The 18,413-nt window shown below is 37.8% G+C and overlaps 3 protein-coding genes across 5 annotated transcripts; 2 read left to right on the forward strand and 1 right to left on the reverse strand.

The window, feature by feature from the left end:
- The first annotated feature begins 1,141 nt into the window (after positions 1-1,141).
- On the forward strand, positions 1,142-3,215 carry LOC122408726 (allergen Tha p 1-like). The gene is made up of 2 exons (XM_043415709.1): positions 1,142-1,475; positions 2,577-3,215. Exons 1-2 carry the CDS (start codon positions 1,295-1,297, stop codon positions 2,756-2,758), a joined length of 363 nt encoding a protein of 120 aa, XP_043271644.1. The 5' UTR covers positions 1,142-1,294; the 3' UTR covers positions 2,759-3,215.
- On the reverse strand, positions 2,881-6,302 carry Cdc10 (cyclin-dependent kinase 10). Of its 2 annotated transcripts, XM_043415707.1 has the most exons (7): positions 6,133-6,302; positions 5,542-5,696; positions 4,404-5,004; positions 3,717-4,013; positions 3,507-3,640; positions 3,307-3,382; positions 2,881-3,087 (listed from the first exon to the last, which is right to left on the reverse strand). In XM_043415707.1, the coding sequence occupies exons 1-6, from the start codon at positions 6,140-6,142 to the stop codon at positions 3,314-3,316; spliced, it is 1,266 nt and encodes a 421-aa protein (XP_043271642.1). In that variant the 5' UTR covers positions 6,143-6,302; the 3' UTR covers positions 2,881-3,087; positions 3,307-3,313. The 2 variants fall into 2 exon arrangements, with proteins under 2 accessions (XP_043271642.1, XP_043271643.1); XM_043415708.1 differs by lacking the exon at positions 3,307-3,382 and having other exon boundaries at positions 6,133-6,301.
- Positions 6,303-6,400: 98 nt separating this feature from the next.
- Positions 6,401-18,413, forward strand: nompB (intraflagellar transport protein 88-like protein nompB). Of its 2 annotated transcripts, XM_043415703.1 has the most exons (15): positions 6,401-6,831; positions 7,520-7,570; positions 9,466-9,638; positions 9,706-9,901; positions 10,477-10,694; positions 10,806-11,037; positions 11,683-11,840; positions 12,097-12,283; positions 13,057-13,243; positions 13,551-13,698; positions 13,893-14,004; positions 14,599-14,667; positions 14,851-15,151; positions 15,226-15,420; positions 18,135-18,413. In XM_043415703.1, the coding sequence occupies exons 1-15, from the start codon at positions 6,691-6,693 to the stop codon at positions 18,248-18,250; spliced, it is 2,484 nt and encodes an 827-aa protein (XP_043271638.1). In that variant the 5' UTR covers positions 6,401-6,690; the 3' UTR covers positions 18,251-18,413. The 2 variants fall into 2 exon arrangements, with proteins under 2 accessions (XP_043271638.1, XP_043271639.1); XM_043415704.1 differs by lacking the exons at positions 6,401-6,831; positions 7,520-7,570 and having other exon boundaries at positions 9,612-9,638; positions 9,710-9,901.

Here is an 18,413-nt window from a genome sequence, read left to right on the forward strand (position 1 = left end):
GATTCCAGGCTCGAAAGCTCCGGTCACCCCTGGCTCTAACCTATATATCAGTAGAGCTACATAGTGAGACAACAGAACGGTGAGCTCTTCCAGAAATAAATGAGAAACATCGGGTTCCCGTAAAATCCCACCTGGACGCGAAGAAAGAGGAACGTGCCAATGAGGGCGGAGCGACAATTTCTTCGGGTCAAGCCACTAAATTGTTTCACAATTTAGAAATAATTTTTTACGAGATGAAAAAGAAGAGCGAGCGAGATCGACAATGAAAAGAAAATAAATGCACCGCGTGTTTCCTTGGAATTTCGAAGTTTAGTCGACTTCGAAATTCTTTTATGCTCGATAGACTTTGTCGTTTTAGAATTGAGAAAACTGCTTCAAGGTCATTGACCAATTTTTATCTTCTCATAAAACATTTCGTTATTCCTGCTAGATTATTCACCTTGACGTCACTCGCTTCGAAAATATGGAAAACCCATGGACGCCTCGCGGGGCTGGAACTTTTGTCAAGAGTAATCATTTTTTAATGAACCCGTGAAACGATGATCAGTTACTCAAGAATTTGATCAACCAGTGAATAGTACTTCGCTATCGAGTCGATTTTAAAAAATCGGTGATTTTTAAATTTAAGGATGATTAAATTTGAGTGAATTTCAGGATTTCTAAAACCAAAATCGTACCAGTAAAAATGTAATTCTTCGTAAAATAAATTGGTAGCAACAACGATAGCCCTCGACAGCATAAGTCCTGGAAACGAAAGTTGAGACAAAAGTGATAATCGCACTGCGGTCAAAAATCTTTTGCTCAACACAAAATCTCCACAAAAAATGAAGTGATTATTCATTGGAAGAGAAAAAAAAATAATTTCAATGAAACGGATAGGGAAAGATTGCTTTCGTCGAATTCCTCAGTTGCGTCAAGACTATTCTTATTTCTCGTTAAATCCACGCGGGGCCGTTACAATAAATGAAATTTTGTAAGCGAGACGCGTACACGTATCGTATTTGCTTCGCGCCTTTTTGTTTCCTCCACCTCATGAGCAAAACGTTACCGAGTCCGGGAATGGAGAGTCCCTCTCGGCCAATGGGCCTTGCAATCATACCTGTCGTAAGCATGAATCACGAACTCGCCTCTATAAGAGCTTCGTGCCGCGCTCCTTTTTCCCACTTTGTAATTTCACTTTAGAATCGTCGGGTCCTACGAGCATTCTTCAACTTTTCTTATTTTCAACGTCAACTCCGCCGGAGTTCGTATATTTTGCTGTCCATCCTAAGATTCTTCTTTTCATCGAAAAATTATGAAGTTTTGCCTCCTTCTGATGGCCCTTGTGGCCAGTGCATTCGCCGCTGAAACACATTCAAACAAATTTGACAACGTCGATATCGATAGCATCCTCGGAAATAAACGTATACTCACGAATTACATCAAATGTATGCTGGATGAGGGCAACTGCACTCCGGATGGCCGAGATTTTAAAAGTGAGTTCAATTCACCTTACAAACGATCAATCGAAATCCCTCTTTTGATGTTCTACTTTCATTCAAAAATCAATGAAGCAAATTTTTTATTCGATTTATCTCTTTCTTACAATATTTAAGAAAGCTGTAAATCGAATTTCGACTCGCGACATCAGTCCGGTTCAATAATCGTTGCAGCCTTTATTATAATTATAAAATTTCAAATTATTTTTAAAGTTTAACTTCATCATGAGTCGCAATCATACTCAACTTTTCCTCTAACTCAGAATGAATACTGTCATTTTTAAAAAGAATATTTTTTTGTAATCGTAGCTGTGAATAGAGCCTGAAGTAATTAAAATCAATTGAAATTAAAGCTGAAACGAAAATAAGAGGATTTTGGTGGCGACTCGAATTTTGGATTTGATTTAAGATTTTCATGATTATGGTTTTCGAGTTTTCAGTTAAATAGTTGGTGTCTTGTAGTGCTATAATAGTATTGCCACGTCATCGGTCTCGGTGAAAGGAAATACATGAGTATTACGATGTGGTGGTAATTTTTTTCAGGACCCATTTCTCCGTATCCGTTATACAGTCATTATTAACTCCGAGCGAGTTCGACACTTTCTTTCGATTGCGTAATTTTTCCACTTCCATTAAGCGAGTCAAAACACTTTCACGATTACTTTCGATTGACCGGGAGGTAACCTTCGGCGAGACGTTACGTGATTTCAAATTTTCAATTATGACAAATTAACGTCATACCTTTGTTCGTGCATTAACGAGTTACGAGTGAAATGCGAGACCGGTGTGTCCTGGAATAAAAAGCATACCTCGTCATTATTTTTCCCCGAAAATTCAAACGTCTACAGAATTATTGTCAAGTTTTACCCGAATGAACAATGGCCCGTTTCGTCAACAGAATATTTTTGTCAAGTCATTAACATGTGATGAAGTTTTTTTTTGAGGTTTTCGAACGCACAACACCATTTTTTGCATGAAATCTGTAGAGGAGATTTGAAAAATTAAGCGATCGAATAGAAAGAGAATTTCGTTGTATTCCAGCGATACGAACTTCAATGTCATCCTTCATTTTCATTCGTTTGGTTTTATTGTTGACAGAACTTTTACCAGAAGTATTGGGCAATGGCTGCAACAAGTGCACCGAAAGACAGAAAAGTACGGCTGAGAAAGTGATAAAACATTTAAAAAGAGAACGAGCTGCAGACTGGAATCGTTTGTTGAAAAAATACGACCCTAAAGGAGAATACGAGAAACGTTATCAAGCTACTCTCAACGCATAGACGACTTGGGGTGCCTTGAGTCAGCGTAATTTGTTCATTTTCTAAAGATTCACACGTTCCGCCATCAGATGTTAAAAATCGTCAGTGAATTGAAAATGACACTGTCAAAAGAAATACTCGCGTTATTTCGTTATACTGTGTGTTTGTATTCTTGTCGATACGTTCATCTTGCTTATACAATAACACCAGACACAGGAATAAGTTCATGAGCTACCGCACATTGAAAAACATTTTTTCGAAGCTGAAGTATCGCTGTGAAAATTGACACAACAAACATCCGGGAGTGCGATGAATTATTCGACTCGTCTCTTCTTCACTAATGATCCAAGCTGCAATAGAAATCATATTTTTCTTTCATTGTAACGTAAATGTTACTTCAAAAAAGGCTGTTAGTTTAAACATTGAAACACGAAGTGATCGTGGAATAAACATAAAAATACATCAAACAAAACGTCAACAATGCTTTTAAACTCATTTTTTCCCTCATTTCATGTTTGTGCAAAACACTTAAGAAATTGGCTTGATTTCCTACTTTTTTTTTTACATACTTTATATTTATATGAAATCTTTTGTCGTAATGTTAGGCCAAATATTCCAAGATCCGACCAGTCGATCATTCTGAAACTTGGTGAATTATTGAATATAAAAATCCAAGACCCTCGAACAGTACAATCTTTACTTTAACAAATTTTTCTTGGAAGTATTCCGAAATATCGATAGGATCAGGTATTGATATAGTTGAACTTACGAGATCTGATATTGCTGGCAAATTATTTGTCTGATCAGCCACCGACGACTCTTGTTCTCGATTTTCTTTCGGTTGATTCGATTTTTTCATGTTTCTGTGCTGTGGAAATGTCGGCATCAACTTTGGATCGCATGCTGTAAATAAATCGAAATCGAGTTTAAGTCGAGGTGAATGTTTATCAGTTCGATTGACAAAATTTCAAACACTTACGTAATGGTGCCTCTTTGAAGTAACTGCTCTGTAAACATTCTTCAGCTGTGGCGCGTTTCTTTGGATCATACATGAATAGGAAATTGAGTAACCTCAATCCTGCAGCGCTCAGCCAAGGAAATCTTTGTTTAAGATTATTGTACGGTTGTTGCTTCAAAGTGAAATTTTGAAGTGCTGGCAACGAGTTGAATTCTGGCCAGATTGCTTCGCTCGGAGTTCCAAGAAGATCGACGATCAATTCGAGCTGAGCAATTTCTGATCTTCCTGGTAAAAGAGGCTTGTGACCCAGCAGCTCACCTGAAACGTTTGAAAAACATTTTAATCGTGACTTTTCATTTAACATATCTCTTGATCTTGCCATAACTAACTGTTCTGGTGAGAAGATCACCTTAACATAACAAAGATAAGTGCGACCAACGTCTAGGGAAGTGGTTCAAGTATTTTCGAGAAAACTTCTAAAGAATTGAAACCAATTGTACTAGTTGAACTTTATGCATAAAAAATTGAATCGCGATTCTGTGAGAATGAGAAATTGAATATTCAACGTTTTCAACAAATCACCAATTTGTCTTCTTTAGTTTCATTTCGTTTTACTCCTATTTCAAATTATATCAATAACAATCATTATTTTATATAAAACTACAGCTGTATTGAATGGAGAAAAGAAGCACATGTGAACGAAATTACCTAATATACATCCAGCTGCCCACATGTCGACAGACGTTGTTTGAGTTTTTGCTTGTAGCAATAATTCTGGGGCTCGGTACCACAAAGTGACGACTCTCGGTGTCATGGGTTTGAGGGGTAATCCAAACCATCTTGCAAGACCAAAATCAGCAATTTTGACACATCCTTTATCGGTCATAAGTAAATTGGAAACTTTCAAATCTCGATGAACAATAAAATTATGATGAAGATATCTGAGGCCTTTGAGTACTTGCAGCACAATACATTTAACTTGACTCTCTGAGAAAGGTGCTTGCATATTGTCCAATAAACTTGCTAAATCTTGCTCGCAATATTCCATTGCAAGAAATATGCTTTCGAGACTCCTTCCGACTACAACTTCCTTGAGGTGAACAATATTCTCGTGTCGACAAGACAATAAAACACTGATTTCCCGCAATCCACTCACTGGCAAACCATCTTTCTCGTGTTCCATTCGCACTTTCTTGAGAGCCACAACTTTGTCGCTTTTCGTGTCTCTTGCCCGATAAACGATTCCATAAGTACCCTCGCCTATGCGATTGAGCTTTTCAAACTCCGAGACAAATCTACATTTGCCAAGCTGCAAGAAAAAAAAAAAAAATAAGTCAACCAAAATTTCTTCTGGCTTCGTATTAAAATGTTGTTGTTGTTGTTCTGTTATGCACATACACGATTGTAAGAATAATGTTGACCAAATGGGAGGTTCAAGAGGAAACAAAATAATTGCGGAATATCTTGTTCGAAAGGGAAGGATAAAAACAGATTTTTCAATTTGACTGTAATTTTTTTATGTCTACACATCAGATTTGAAAGCATTGACAAACAGCTCCAAAAAAAATTTCTATAGTTGTTAGGTGAATATTCGAAGAACATTTGTACGATTTAAAAAAATCTATTCAGGTCTCATGAGGTTTGGAATAAATAAATATGTTTCAAAGAAAGTTAAAGTTTGGAGGTTAAACACCCTTTTTTGTTTTGACTTGCTTGATACTAGATTAACTCCCGTAATGGTAAAGAGAAGGTTCAAGAATGCTGAGATTTTTGTGCAATTGTTTCAACAGTGCTCGGAAGGTATATGAAAGAACAGATTATTTAGTATAATTCAAAGTTTGCTCACAACGTCTTGTTCTGGTATTTCCATTGGTTTGCCAGTAAGTAACGATAAAAGAATTCCTCGCCGAGTTATTGGAGCTGATGGATCGGGTCCAGCCTCAGCAAATGGTTTTGTTTCAATGTCATTGTTTTCCACTGACCTCTTCCCCATTGTTTCTTCTATAAACCCATCAAATAAGTAGTATGCGAGAAATTGATCAGTTGCATCATTACATTCGATCGAATGTTTATAATATTTTTCAGATTTCATTTTAGTCCTACCACTGATACATATGTTGAGAGACAGGTCAGGAATTTAATTATCGTAAACTTTCGAGTAAAAACAGAAGAACTAAAAGAATCATCTTGTTTTATAGCCGAGATGGTCAAAAGATGAAACGTCGTTGAGGTTCCCAAGGAAACGTAATTCATTTTCGTAGAATCAAATTCGAACAAATTAAGGCGTTATACACAATTCAAAAAATAATAAACAAGTAAAAAATACGATTGATGAAAATAAGATTAGGATTACATATTCTTCTGTTTACACCGCAGAGTCGTGAAGTTTTAACCTCCAAATTGTATTCGAATGGACAAACGTCAAAGAGAAGCCTACCTTTCGTCATGGCTCCAGATTGTGGAACAAAACTGTTAAACACGCGAAAATTTCTCCTGTATTCACATTCACTTTTACTCAAAACGATCTAAAAAAAAACTGAAATAAATAATCTTTCGCGACTTGAATTTCTGTTGTTTTCAGCGTCCACTCGCACAAGAAACCAGGTGGGTGAGAATTTCACATGTGCTGCCATCTCTTATGCTATTCTGTAATACGTACTGTTGGTAAAGCAGAAATTCAATAAAATGAGATTTTGCCGTTGTCGCACATGCGCATAACTTTTAATTCCGTTCATTGTTGTGCTACAGTCGGTCTGAAAGATCTTGTAGCTAGGATACGAAGATATACAAAACAAAACTTCACTGCTTACCTGATATTTTTAGTTTTTCTTCCGGTATTGTCATGCTTTTAAGCACTAGTGTTTATTCTTCAAGTGATTGAAATACCCATGCGTCGAATTATTCATTGACGCAAATAAAATAAATAATCAATTTTTCGACAATATCAATTAGCGAATTTCTACAGTGTCGATTTAACAAGTGTAAAGTTATCGATATGTTGGGAACAGAATCGTTGGTCGACGATGATCTGTACATGGGCTACAATGACTATCCCTCGATCTACAGTACCAAAGATCTTGATCAGGATGAATTGTTTCAACAAGCTCTACAAACTAGCTACGCCAAACGGTCGATTGTAAGTTAACTGTCACATTTTTTTCCTTATCGATACGGTTAGAGAGTTGTGGGTAAAATAACGCACGAATTCACGTCTCCAGTAAAACGTCAAAAACCGTTATGTTCGAGCGTATAAAAGGGCAGCAGGGTTCTCGTTGACTTTTTTCTACATTAGCGTCACGCCGTCTACCCCACTATGAAAATTTGAATTGAGAAAATGAGCGGCATATGCTCGATGATTTTGGATGACAATACATTATGAAATTCCATGAGTGAAAACTTTCGAAATATTACAAAGAAAAATGTTCAGGCAAATAATAAGAATCTGTCAAGTGGTTTCAAAAATTCGTGTTATATGGAGCTTCTAATGGAGCTTGTCAAGTTCAAAAATGCCAAAGTCGAATAAGCTCTTTGTTTTTGCTAAAAAAAAAATCAAGTACGAAAATATTTGAAACTCCCTCGACTCTTCATCGTTGTATTAGACACGCCCATTAACCGATGAGAGGAAGATAAAATTTTATAACCATTTTTCGGAAAAACTGCGATTCTAAATATTACCGAAGTTGTACTTTCTTGCCCTTGATGAACTCTAGTTTCCGTCATTAGTCATTTCGTCAAAAAATCGACGAAATTAGATTGGTGGAAATTTATAAAAATGTCACTTTTAATTGAAAAGTAAGTTGAATGAATTTTGACGTGTTTATTAGCACACACCAAAAACTCCAGGAACGGCGATGCGACTCGGAACTTCTACTGGTGTAAGTCAACTCATTACAAAATTAATTTTGCACTATTAACAGTGGAGAAATCTACTCGACCGATACTTTTGAAATTTGGCATGGTACTTCCTTACACAATTAACCAAGTATCTACGAGAGGATTTTTTTTCTCGATTTTTTTCATCTTTTGTAACGCTTAGAAGTGAAAATACTGATTTTCGTCTAAAAAATGAGCCTATTTCTTATCGTAAAATTAATAATTATGAAAAATTGAAAAAAGCTCTTGTAGATTCCTGGTCAATTGTGTGAGAAAGTAACATGAGCCGAATTTCAAAGAAAGGATCGGTCGAGTAGATTTCGATTTGCACTGTTCACCGGTGGGCAACTTTTTCCCGAAGTGTCTCTGCTACCATCGAGTTAAATTATTGACATTCGAGTTTTTAAAATTCAGGAAATCTTGTTCATATATTGAATTATGATGTCACAATGAATAAAATAGACATTTATTATCTGTAGCGTCTAAAAAAATTCTTAACATTTTTTTCACCGAATTGACGTTACCCCGTCCTTAAGGTATTTCTTTCGCATGACCGTATTTTTTGTTGGCGCAAATTGGGGCATTCGAAATTTCGACTGATTGCTAACCTCTGAGAAGTCGCTCTTACATACGAAAAGCTTCTGCTTCTGCCATTTTTCCAACTTCTATCGTTAATATCTCTTTTGAGCATTCGGTAACCCTTTATTTTTATCATCGCTATGAATTTCTTACATTTTTTTTTTATATGTGAGAAAGTTTGCATCAGGAATTTATAATTATTTAGTATATGAATTATTGAATAGAAATGTGGTGACGATGGAGTCTCCATAAAAGCTCTCGTATAAATTTTACGATTTTTCAAGTTTTCATTCTTCATTAAATGTTTGGTAAGCTGACCTGAACTTTGGCCAATCTGTGCGCATGCATTTTAAGGCCTTGGCCACTCTAGAGGCCGAAAAAAATAGGCTTTTTGGGAATTTTTTTTCAGAAATACTACAAATTAAATCGAGATAACAGAAACGTGATTTTATTATTCATATCAGTGACTGCTTACAATAATTTTTTTGAAACGATTTAGTGCAAAATGGCGGCTGTGCAGCGTTTTTGCGATGGCTCAACTTTTCAAGTTGGCCGTACTCATAACTCAGGCAATTTTCAACCGATTAACTTGAAATTTTCAAAATATCTTGAAAAATACATTGTCTATGGAAGTACGTAGGATTTTTTTTTTATATTGCGTAGTTCATTCGTTATTAACAATTATCTGACAATTCTTCAGTTCTCAAGTTTCTCAAGATCTTCACTTTCCACTTTAGAAGGGCGCCATTTGGCCAAAAATCAATATATCGCAAAAATCCTACGTACTTCCATAGACAATGTATTTTTCAAGATATTTTCAAAATTTCAAGTTAATCGGTTGAAAATTGCCTGAGTTATGAGTCCGGCCAACTTGAAAAGTTGAGCCATCGCAAAAACGCTGCACAGCCGCCATTTTGCACTAAATCGTTTCAAAAAAATTATTGTAAGCAGTCACTGATATGAATAATAAAATCACGTTTCTGTTATCTCGATTTAATTTGTAGTATTTCTGAAAAAAAATTTCCAAAAAGCCTATTTTTTTCGGCCTCTAGAGTGGCCTAAGGCCTTAACTTTACTGTCATTTGAAATCAGTTGTTTGTAGAATATTCAGGTTCGTGAAAGGAATACCTTAAGAAAAGCGTTTTTATTGGTTTTTAAAATATTGAGTATTTTAGGAGGTAAATAATTGAAGGTCTGTGAATGGAACGATTGCGCGAAGAGTGAAAAATTGTGGTGTTGAGAGAGTGAAACTGCGACACGAAGCTCGGTGATTGTTTTTTTGACCTTCGTAACAATCATGAATTCTTCGGGATTGTAGTTCCATAGGCGAGGTACAGCGGTCACAGGTCGACCTGGAACAGGTCCGAGACCAATGACCGCAGTCCGCGGGGCTGGCTACACGAGCAATAATCGTCAGCCCTTTGACCCCCTTAATATGGCGAATACCTCAAGGGGGCCCGCTCCGCCACTGACAACCGGCAAAGAAGACACGTAAGTTTTTCATCATTTTCTTCAGAGTCGTATTTACTGAGTATTCGGTTCCAATTCTCACACCCAGCCAGGAAGAAAAGATCAAAGTTGCCGAGCGCAAAATAATGGAATTGATCGAAAGTTCGGCGATGGCGGAGAGCGAAAATGACATGAAAGTTGCCCTCGAGCGAGCCCGGGAAGCATCCTCCAGAGAAAGAATCCTCATACGTCTTCAGGAACAAACGGGCCTGAGTGACAACCACAACGTCGACTTGACCTTCGCAGTACGTTCAACATTGTTTTCATGGTGAAAAAAACGAACTTGGGATCGGTCAAGCAGAGATTTGGCGCGATTCGGGATCGGAAACCACTTCAATTTTCCAAAAACACGGTTTCGGATGTTTTCCTTCGAAAGCGACTTTATTTAATGCCGTTTTTTCACTATGAAAAAAAACGAAGAAAAAAGTCTGGGTTTAGACACGGTTACAGAACGCGAGGACCGAATTATACCAAGGGGAAGATTGGGGTCGTTTCCGATAGCCTTGAAGGATTCACTTTCCAAGGAATATATCCATCAAGAGATTTTAATAAAAATTTTCGAGCAAAATTGCAAAAAATTGCAAACCCAAATAAGCTATTCAACTACCAAAAGTGGTCGGACCCAGATTAGCTTTGGTTCAAGTTCGATGTTTATCGATCAACTTTTTCGTCCGTGGATTTGCTGAAAATGGATAATTTTGTTCGTCCGAATATTTGTCCGTCCCCACGACGAAAGACTGAGAAAACGGGAAACGTTCTCGAAGGATCTTCCCTCGTCGGTTGGAGTATAAAAATTTTTGGTACTTCTTTGGTGCTGCAGGTTTTATTCAATTTGGCAATCCAATATTCAAACAACGAGATGTACACGGAAGCGATTGCTACGTATCAGGCAATAACGAGAAAAAAAGTATTCAGGGACAGCGCGAGGCTGAAAGTCAACATGGGGAATATATACGTGAAAATAGGTCAATTGTCACAGGCTATAAAAATGTACAGAATGGCTCTCGATCAAGCAACCGCAGCTCACAAAGATCTACGGTAATAAACCTCTCACTTTAATCGATTCATACTCTATGTACTCGGTTTTAATGGCCGATGACACTTCTGTGTACGCAATATCTCATGAAAGATTCCCACAAACTACCGAAGGATCAAAATAATGCACAATATCGGTATGCTTTTCGTGCAAATGGGACGTTTGGAGGAAGCTGCCAATAGTTTCGAGTGGGTGATGCGAGAAAGGGCTGAATTCAAAGCCGGCTTACACGCTATACTCTGCCACTTTGCTCTTTCCCATCGAGATAAAATGAAGCGTGATTTTTTGGAGCTCCTCGAGGTACAACTCAACATTGATCAGGAGGACAAATACAGTATGAGCACGGTAAGTAGCCCTGGGACTCTGAGCTCTTTACGATGGCATGACATTTTAAACCTCAAAAATGCCCCTGGAGAAAAAAAAAGGTTGCGGGACAAGTACGTTGATGGTCCCTTGTTTCCTGATCATTTCACGAAAAATGTAAAAAACTTTCGAAACGAACTGTAAATCATTTCAACGCAACAGCTTGAAAAAAATTTCACAAATCATGAAAAAACGTATTGAACAAAATACAAATCTGTTATTATTTTGTGATAAAATCAAGTAAAACGTGTGAGAAATGAAAAACTGGCGCTTGAAAACATTTTGGGAATCGATTCTTCTTAACTTATTCTAACAACTGAATTAATTGAAAAAAATTTCTATCCCAGTTACGAGCAGGATTAAAATTTATTATATCGATTCGAGGCCAAGTATTTAATGGTTATTCGGAATATTCGTTGCTACGGGAAGCATCAGGAACTTGAGAAAGTTCTAATGAACAAAAAAGTTACAATTTTAGTTACGTGCAGCACTAAAATTTATGACATCGATCGGATTTTATATTATCATGCAAACCATTCCCATGTTTATCGAATAGTGAATTTTTCAATATTTGGGAAAGTGTGTTGAGAGGAACGATCGATAATGAAATAAAAAAACATTACGCAGGACGATGTTGCCGCGAATATATTGAACGAAGTAATAAAGGTCGACGAACTTTCAAAATTGGAGAAAGAGATGAAGCTGGAGGCAGAAAAAACGATCCTGAGCGCAGCGAAGCTCATAGCTCCGGTTATTGAGGACACATTATCGGCTGGATTCGCTTGGTAATTATGCGATTATAAACACCGATACTTTGTTAAAGAGAATTTTTCATTATCGATATGTGTCACGGTCACGATGTCATTTGATAATGAAATGAATTTCGAGATTTTTTTCGAGGCAAGATAAGCAAATGAAAAAATCGAGGATTGAATAGTAGCCACCAAACGTGATTAAATTCCCCGGCAAACGATCCTCGGCGTGCTGTATTCCAAAAATGAGAAATTAATCCGCTGTTTCAAACTTGATCATCGAATGAAGGTGCGTCGAAGCCATAAGGTCCTCGGCCTACGGTCCACTCGCCGCGGATTTGGAGATCAACAAAGCCATGGTTTTTCTCCACAATCGGGAGACCTCATTGGCGATTGAAACACTGAAAGCCTTCGAGAACAGAGAAACAAAAGCGAATAGCGCCGCATCGACGATGTTGTCGTTCATTTATTTCCTCGTAAGTCGACCTGGAAAATCTGATTAAAGTAGTTCGGCCGATCAATAAGGTACGGTGAGGGTCCACTTTTTTTCCGGTTAACGATAGCTTAAGGTCCCCTGATAACGATAAGCCCTCACGGGGCTCTTACGGGGAAAAATTGGGAATTATTTCATTTACAATGTTGGATTTTTAACACGGTACTCTATGGGAAAACTCACAATAATATTAATTGTGAAAAAACACTAGGAAAAAACACTACTTTAGCAGTTAGTTTTTGACGTGTCGAAAGGGGATGTCAGTCATTACGTTGGACTGCTAGTAACAGCTGATTGAACTTCAGGCAAACTCGGGAATCGCAGGAATTTCATCAAATTTATATCTGAGACTGACTCACGTGCTTTCGTTCGTCTAGTACCGGTATCTCCGGTATTGACTCGATCATTAACTAGTCAAGTTGAAGTATAAATTTTATCTTTTATGATATCTTTAAAGCATTTTATTACATTCTTAAGACAAAAATATTGTCAATGTAAGTGTTTATTAAATTTATAAATAATTTGGACTTGGAATAAATGAGCATGAAATAGCTGCAAACTCGACTTAGCACGGCCGAGCTACTATAATTGAAACCTCAATGAAGAAATTTTTCATTCATTCGGACTCTTACCTGAAACAACGTCGATTTACCAATCGATTCGAATAAATTTGAAGCTGGCTAAACTCTCCGAAAACTTGATTCCTCCCCTCCATTTTTGTGATACCAATCGATAATATGATATTTAATTTATTAGAGGGGCGATTACGATCAATCGGAACGTTATGCCGAAGCAGCTCGGAAGGCAGACAGCTATAACGCTGCGGCTTATGTTAATCTTTCGGCATGTGCCATCAAAAAAGGCGAATTAGAAACTTCGCGTGAATTATTGCTCTGCGCTCTTGACAGTGACGCCAGTCACATTCAGGCACTCTACAATTTAGGTACGACGACGTTTTCAGCTTATCTGTGTGACTGAGATATAACTGAGAACAAAGCTGCGTAGGGAGACGAATAAAACGAATAATATTTTCGAGAATAGTTTTTTGGGCTTTAAAAGATAAAAGAATTGCGTGATCGAGGGAAAAATTTCGAGCGGTGAAAACCGTGATGGAGCAACAGGACAGAATCGATTAAACAAAATTCATAGCAAATTTAACGTAATTTTATGTAATTTCTGTTTGAAATATCAAACATGAATTTTCGTTGATAATTCATTCGAAAATGAAATAAAAATTTTATTTCTCGAAGGATTGGTTTATAAAAAACAAAGCATGTACGAAGAGGCTCTCGAGTGCTTCTGGAAATTACGAAATATTGTACGACACGATCCTCAGACCCTCTATCAAATCGGACATCTCTATCAACTGATGAACGACTTCGATCAGGCAGCTGAATGGTATAAAAACTTTATTTCCTCGAAAATAATTATTTTTTGGAATGCTGAACTTAGCCTTTATAAAAAATGTGCTTAAAAAGTAAAAATTACGAGTAAATTTGAAATGCAGATTTTTGACATCGAATTCCAATTTAGATATCCAATTATCGAAATTCAAATACCCAAAATTCACGAATCCTCGCTCTTATTCAAAGGTTCAATCAATTGTTGGGCATCATTCCTTCCGACCCTGGCGTACTGCAAAAGTTGGGTGAAATGTACGACAATCTCGGCGATAAGCAACAGGCGTATCAGTACTACAGCGACGTAAGACTTTTCTACGTACACTAAACATTCGTTAAGGTCTTGCACTTGCAGCGGACGAAAAAACGAGATTTTCTTGATTTTTTTTTAGTACATTAGTACATATGTTCATGTATCTGTACAATTTTTTTCATCAAAAAATTTCTCTAAATGGCGCGACTCCAGCCGTATTCCAGTAGCACCTTTTTTTGAGCATCAGTTGCGGTGGACTAAAAAACTATCAATCCGTTTAATACGAAATTTATACCACTTATTTATTATAATAATAGCTTGGATCTGGACTGAGGATTCGTAAAAATTTTGATTTAATAAAAATGGCGACCGTTTTAACAAAAATTTCGTTTTTTTCCAACAAAATACGAAATCCTTCGTCCAGGCCCCAACTATTATTATAATAAATAATTTGTATAAATTTCGCATGGATCGGATTGATAGTTTTTTACGAGTTTTTTAATAGTCGTGCCCACCCACCGCAAAGGTATTTTTCAAGAAAGATGTAATAAAAAAATTTCGATTTTTTCGCCCATCACAAGTGTACACTTAACATAATATTTGGAGGATCAACAAAAACTTTTGGCTCATTGGCATACTCTTCAGTCTTACAGATTCTATCCAGCGAATTTCGAGGTCATTGATTGGCTGGGTTCTTATTTCATATCGATGCAGGTAATCTATTTGCAGTTGTTCTATAAAATTCCGAATAAAGTGGCCAAGGCTGCTGCAAGAAGTATTGAAAAATCGAGTTAAATAGAGTTGAAAATTCGTGGAACCAGGCACTTTTGAAAATACTGCCAAAATCGATTTTCGCTGAACCCATACGATCGAACCGACGACTCGAATGATTTGCAGGTCGCCGAAAAAGCTCTGGCGTACTTCGAGCGAGCGGTCGAGCTCGCACCCGATCAACCACGTTGGCGTTTGCTGGTAGCAGCGTGTCTCAGACGAACCGGTCAGTTCCACAAAGCTCTTACCGAGTACCAGGACATTCACAAACGATTTCCTGAAAACATCGAGTGTCTCAAGTTCCTCGTGAGATTGTGCAGCGATCTCGGCCTCAAAGAGGCGCAGAATTATGCGAACGAGCTTAAGAAGGCGGAGAGGGCTAAGGAGTTGAAGGAACGTCAAGGATCCGCACGGCCAGGGACGACAGGTTGACGACGACAGGCAAAATCCTTACTAAAAATAGTCAACGAAGAAGCGAGTAATTTGACATTTTTTAATTAGGATCGAGGAGAAGCAACAGCGGCGCCTCGTCGAGGGGAGGCTCGGGCCTGAGTATGCAGTCGGACAATCGTTCCAGTCCTGTGCCCCTTCGCAAGGAGAACCGTGGCACTTCCTCCAGCGGGGCTAATCGCTTGAGTCGCGTTTCAACGTTCGATAATCACACCGAGTTCACTCCGGAGGCCAACGGTCCCCCTGGTAAGTGGACAATTCGCCGGGAGCTTTTGAACCAAGGGAAACCCTCGAAAATATCGCATCGATTTTCAAACTTTTCGCCACTTGCCCAAAGCCGGAATCAATTTTTGGTAAACGCGCTCGTTGCTTTCGCGGAAATTTAATCTTGAATAAATCACCTGAAAATACTCGTCCTCGGCCCCCCTCAGGACTCCGAGAAGTCACAATTCTCACAACCCATCACAAAATTCATTAAAACGCGAATCAATTCATCGAAATTTTCAAACTTCCTCGAGCCTGCATGAATTTTCTTAAATTCGCGCTCGTTTCGCTCAATATTTCAGTCTCCGTGTGCCCTTGACAACTAGAATGATTGGATCAATTCAGATTATCACAGCGTCCAACCGCTGTTGCAATGAACTTTGCCACTAACGCATGATTCCTCTGTGATATATCCGAGCGAGTATATACACATGTATCCAAGTTTTTTCTCGCCTCTGTAACTTAATCGCTCAATGAAAGATATACGATGTTTTCTTGGGAACGGACGCTCATTTATCAGCATCAAAGAACAATAGAGACTCCATAAAACGAGAATTTTCTTGAAAAAAATATCGATCCAATGACATAATGATTCCTGCGAGCTATTAACCAACGTCGTAAATGTATCAAAGTTATCAAATGTAAGTTACCTGAAGACCGAGTCCAATATCTAATCTCCCGGATAATTTATTGTCAGAGTTATTCGAGCTGGTAAAACTGCAAGGCAATGATTGTTTTAAAAAATCGGACGATTCTCGATTTTGAAAAAACGAATGCCTTTTCGGCCATGAAACGATCAAGCTGGAGCCTTCGCCGAGATTATTGCTAGAGAGAAAAAATATCGTTCACAACGAAACAATAATCGAGTGGATTTCAAGCTTTGTCGATATTTCAAATGAAAATGAGAAAATGAAATAATTTAATGAAGGTAGAAACGAGCGCGGAAGAACTTTGGAAAGATCGGAATAAACGAAAATCGTTTCTTCTTTACTATCCCCAGACGTGTGAGGTTAAAATTATGTATTATGGTGTCCGTATTTGATCAATTGGGATGCAAGCGCGTAGTTGGTAACACGAGTAAGTCATAAATCTCCGAGACAGCCGCGGAATTGTACCCAACTTACGAACGAACGGGATTTTCTTTTGCGTAGTTCGTTTCTCGTCGTAGGTATATCGCGCGGCTAAGCTCAACTGCACATCGTGTGTACTGATAGAAAGAGGGAGAAAGAGAGAGGAAAAATAATAAGTGATGTACCCTGTACTCGTATATTAATCGTACATTGCAACTCTAATGGATTGAATGGATGATGGATGCGCTCAAATCATTCGCGAATCTATTCGTAGCTTCGATACATCAAATCCTCGATGCTTCATCGTTCGGTTAGGCAAAACAACGCGAAAATAGGATTGTTTATGAATTTTCAGATCCTACGAAATACGTCGCACTCGATCGTCGATCTTTCTCATCGCGGCATGACTCGGAAATGTTTTTACAGGGTGTCTAACGACTTGAAAAGTCATGAAAATTCTTAAATGTCATGAAATTACACTCGGACCTGAAAAAATCATTAAATGTCATGAAAAATTACCAAACAACCTGATTTTTTACGATCTCTGCAACGCTCATTGTCGTTGTCGATAATTTGGTTTTCTTCAACATGATTTCAAAATTCGCGGGGTGGCGACAATGTCTGGTTCGTCAATACTCATCATCGATATAAAAACGAATATCGAATGAATAGTTTGTAAGAAAAAAAGATTCTTTATTTCAAAATGAAATATCATTTCTTTGTTATATTTATTGAATTTTTTTATAATTAAAAGATGAATAAAAAGTATCAGAACCATAAGAAAAGTCATGAAAAATTCCTGTTCCTTGACTTAAAAAGCCTTAAAAGTTATGAAATTTCTGTTCTGGTCAAAATTAGACACCCTGTTTTAGTTCGTTCGCGGAAATTCAGTCAATAAGTCACCCTAAAGCGAAACACTTTACATTTTCAATTTTATCTTTACGAAATGCTGGACGAAAAATTTGAAAATCAGTTAAATTCAGGAGCAAGGATTTTATCAAAAGCTTTGCTTTTGAGATCGATTCGAATTCTTCTCGGGCTTGATTGCAAATCTGATCGCGTTTCTGGGCCAAAGATGCTTCCATTTAGACCAAATTTCGTATCCCATCTGGTCGATAAATCTCGATGATCGAGTTTCTCGAATATATCGAATCGACGAGATTTTTTTCCAACTAAAATTTCGCTGCATTAATCGATCGTTCAGTATTATAATCACGCAGTCTTTTTGTTTTGTCATATTTCACCATAAATTCGTTACAGTCGCCCAAAACATTTGGCGATTCAAACAGTAAAATTGAATTTCGTGAGCAGATGCTAACATGGCTAAAAAGACCAAGAAAACCCCATGACTTTCTCAAGCTCCATCAAATATCACCCTCGACGAATTCTTACTCAACTGGTGAGAAAGAATGCTCGATCTCGTGAAGATTTATTCGTTTGTTAAACATTTGGAGATTTATAGCTGTTCGGTCAAAATGGAATGGCAAAAGTGAATAGGTCGAAAAGAAAAAGGCAAAAATATCTTCAAACTGCGAACTCGGGAGGGCTGACACAAACTTCTTATTTAAGCTTGAACGAGTTGACACAACTGATGAGCTCAAAAATCATATAAATTTATTCTTCCAGAAATAAATTACGCGGATCCGGTTGGTCCTATGCCAGTGCGACCGATGACATCGGCCGGTAAAAGAGACGACGATTTCGGTGACGAGGAACTGGGCGATGACCTTCTGCCGGTGTGATCAGAACGTTGATGCTGGATCGTTCGACGAGAAAAAGCATTGGATCGTTTTTCTCAATAATCCGGACTGTTGAATCGATGAAACGTCACTTTGAGAACGCAATGAAATGTCAGCCTTGTTTTCTCTCGCCATGGAGTCTCATTAATATAAATTCTCCATCGTC

Source organism: Venturia canescens, chromosome 4 (genome assembly GCF_019457755.1).
Source record: "Venturia canescens isolate UGA chromosome 4, ASM1945775v1, whole genome shotgun sequence".
Classification (NCBI taxonomy): Eukaryota; Metazoa; Arthropoda; class Insecta; order Hymenoptera; family Ichneumonidae; genus Venturia; species Venturia canescens.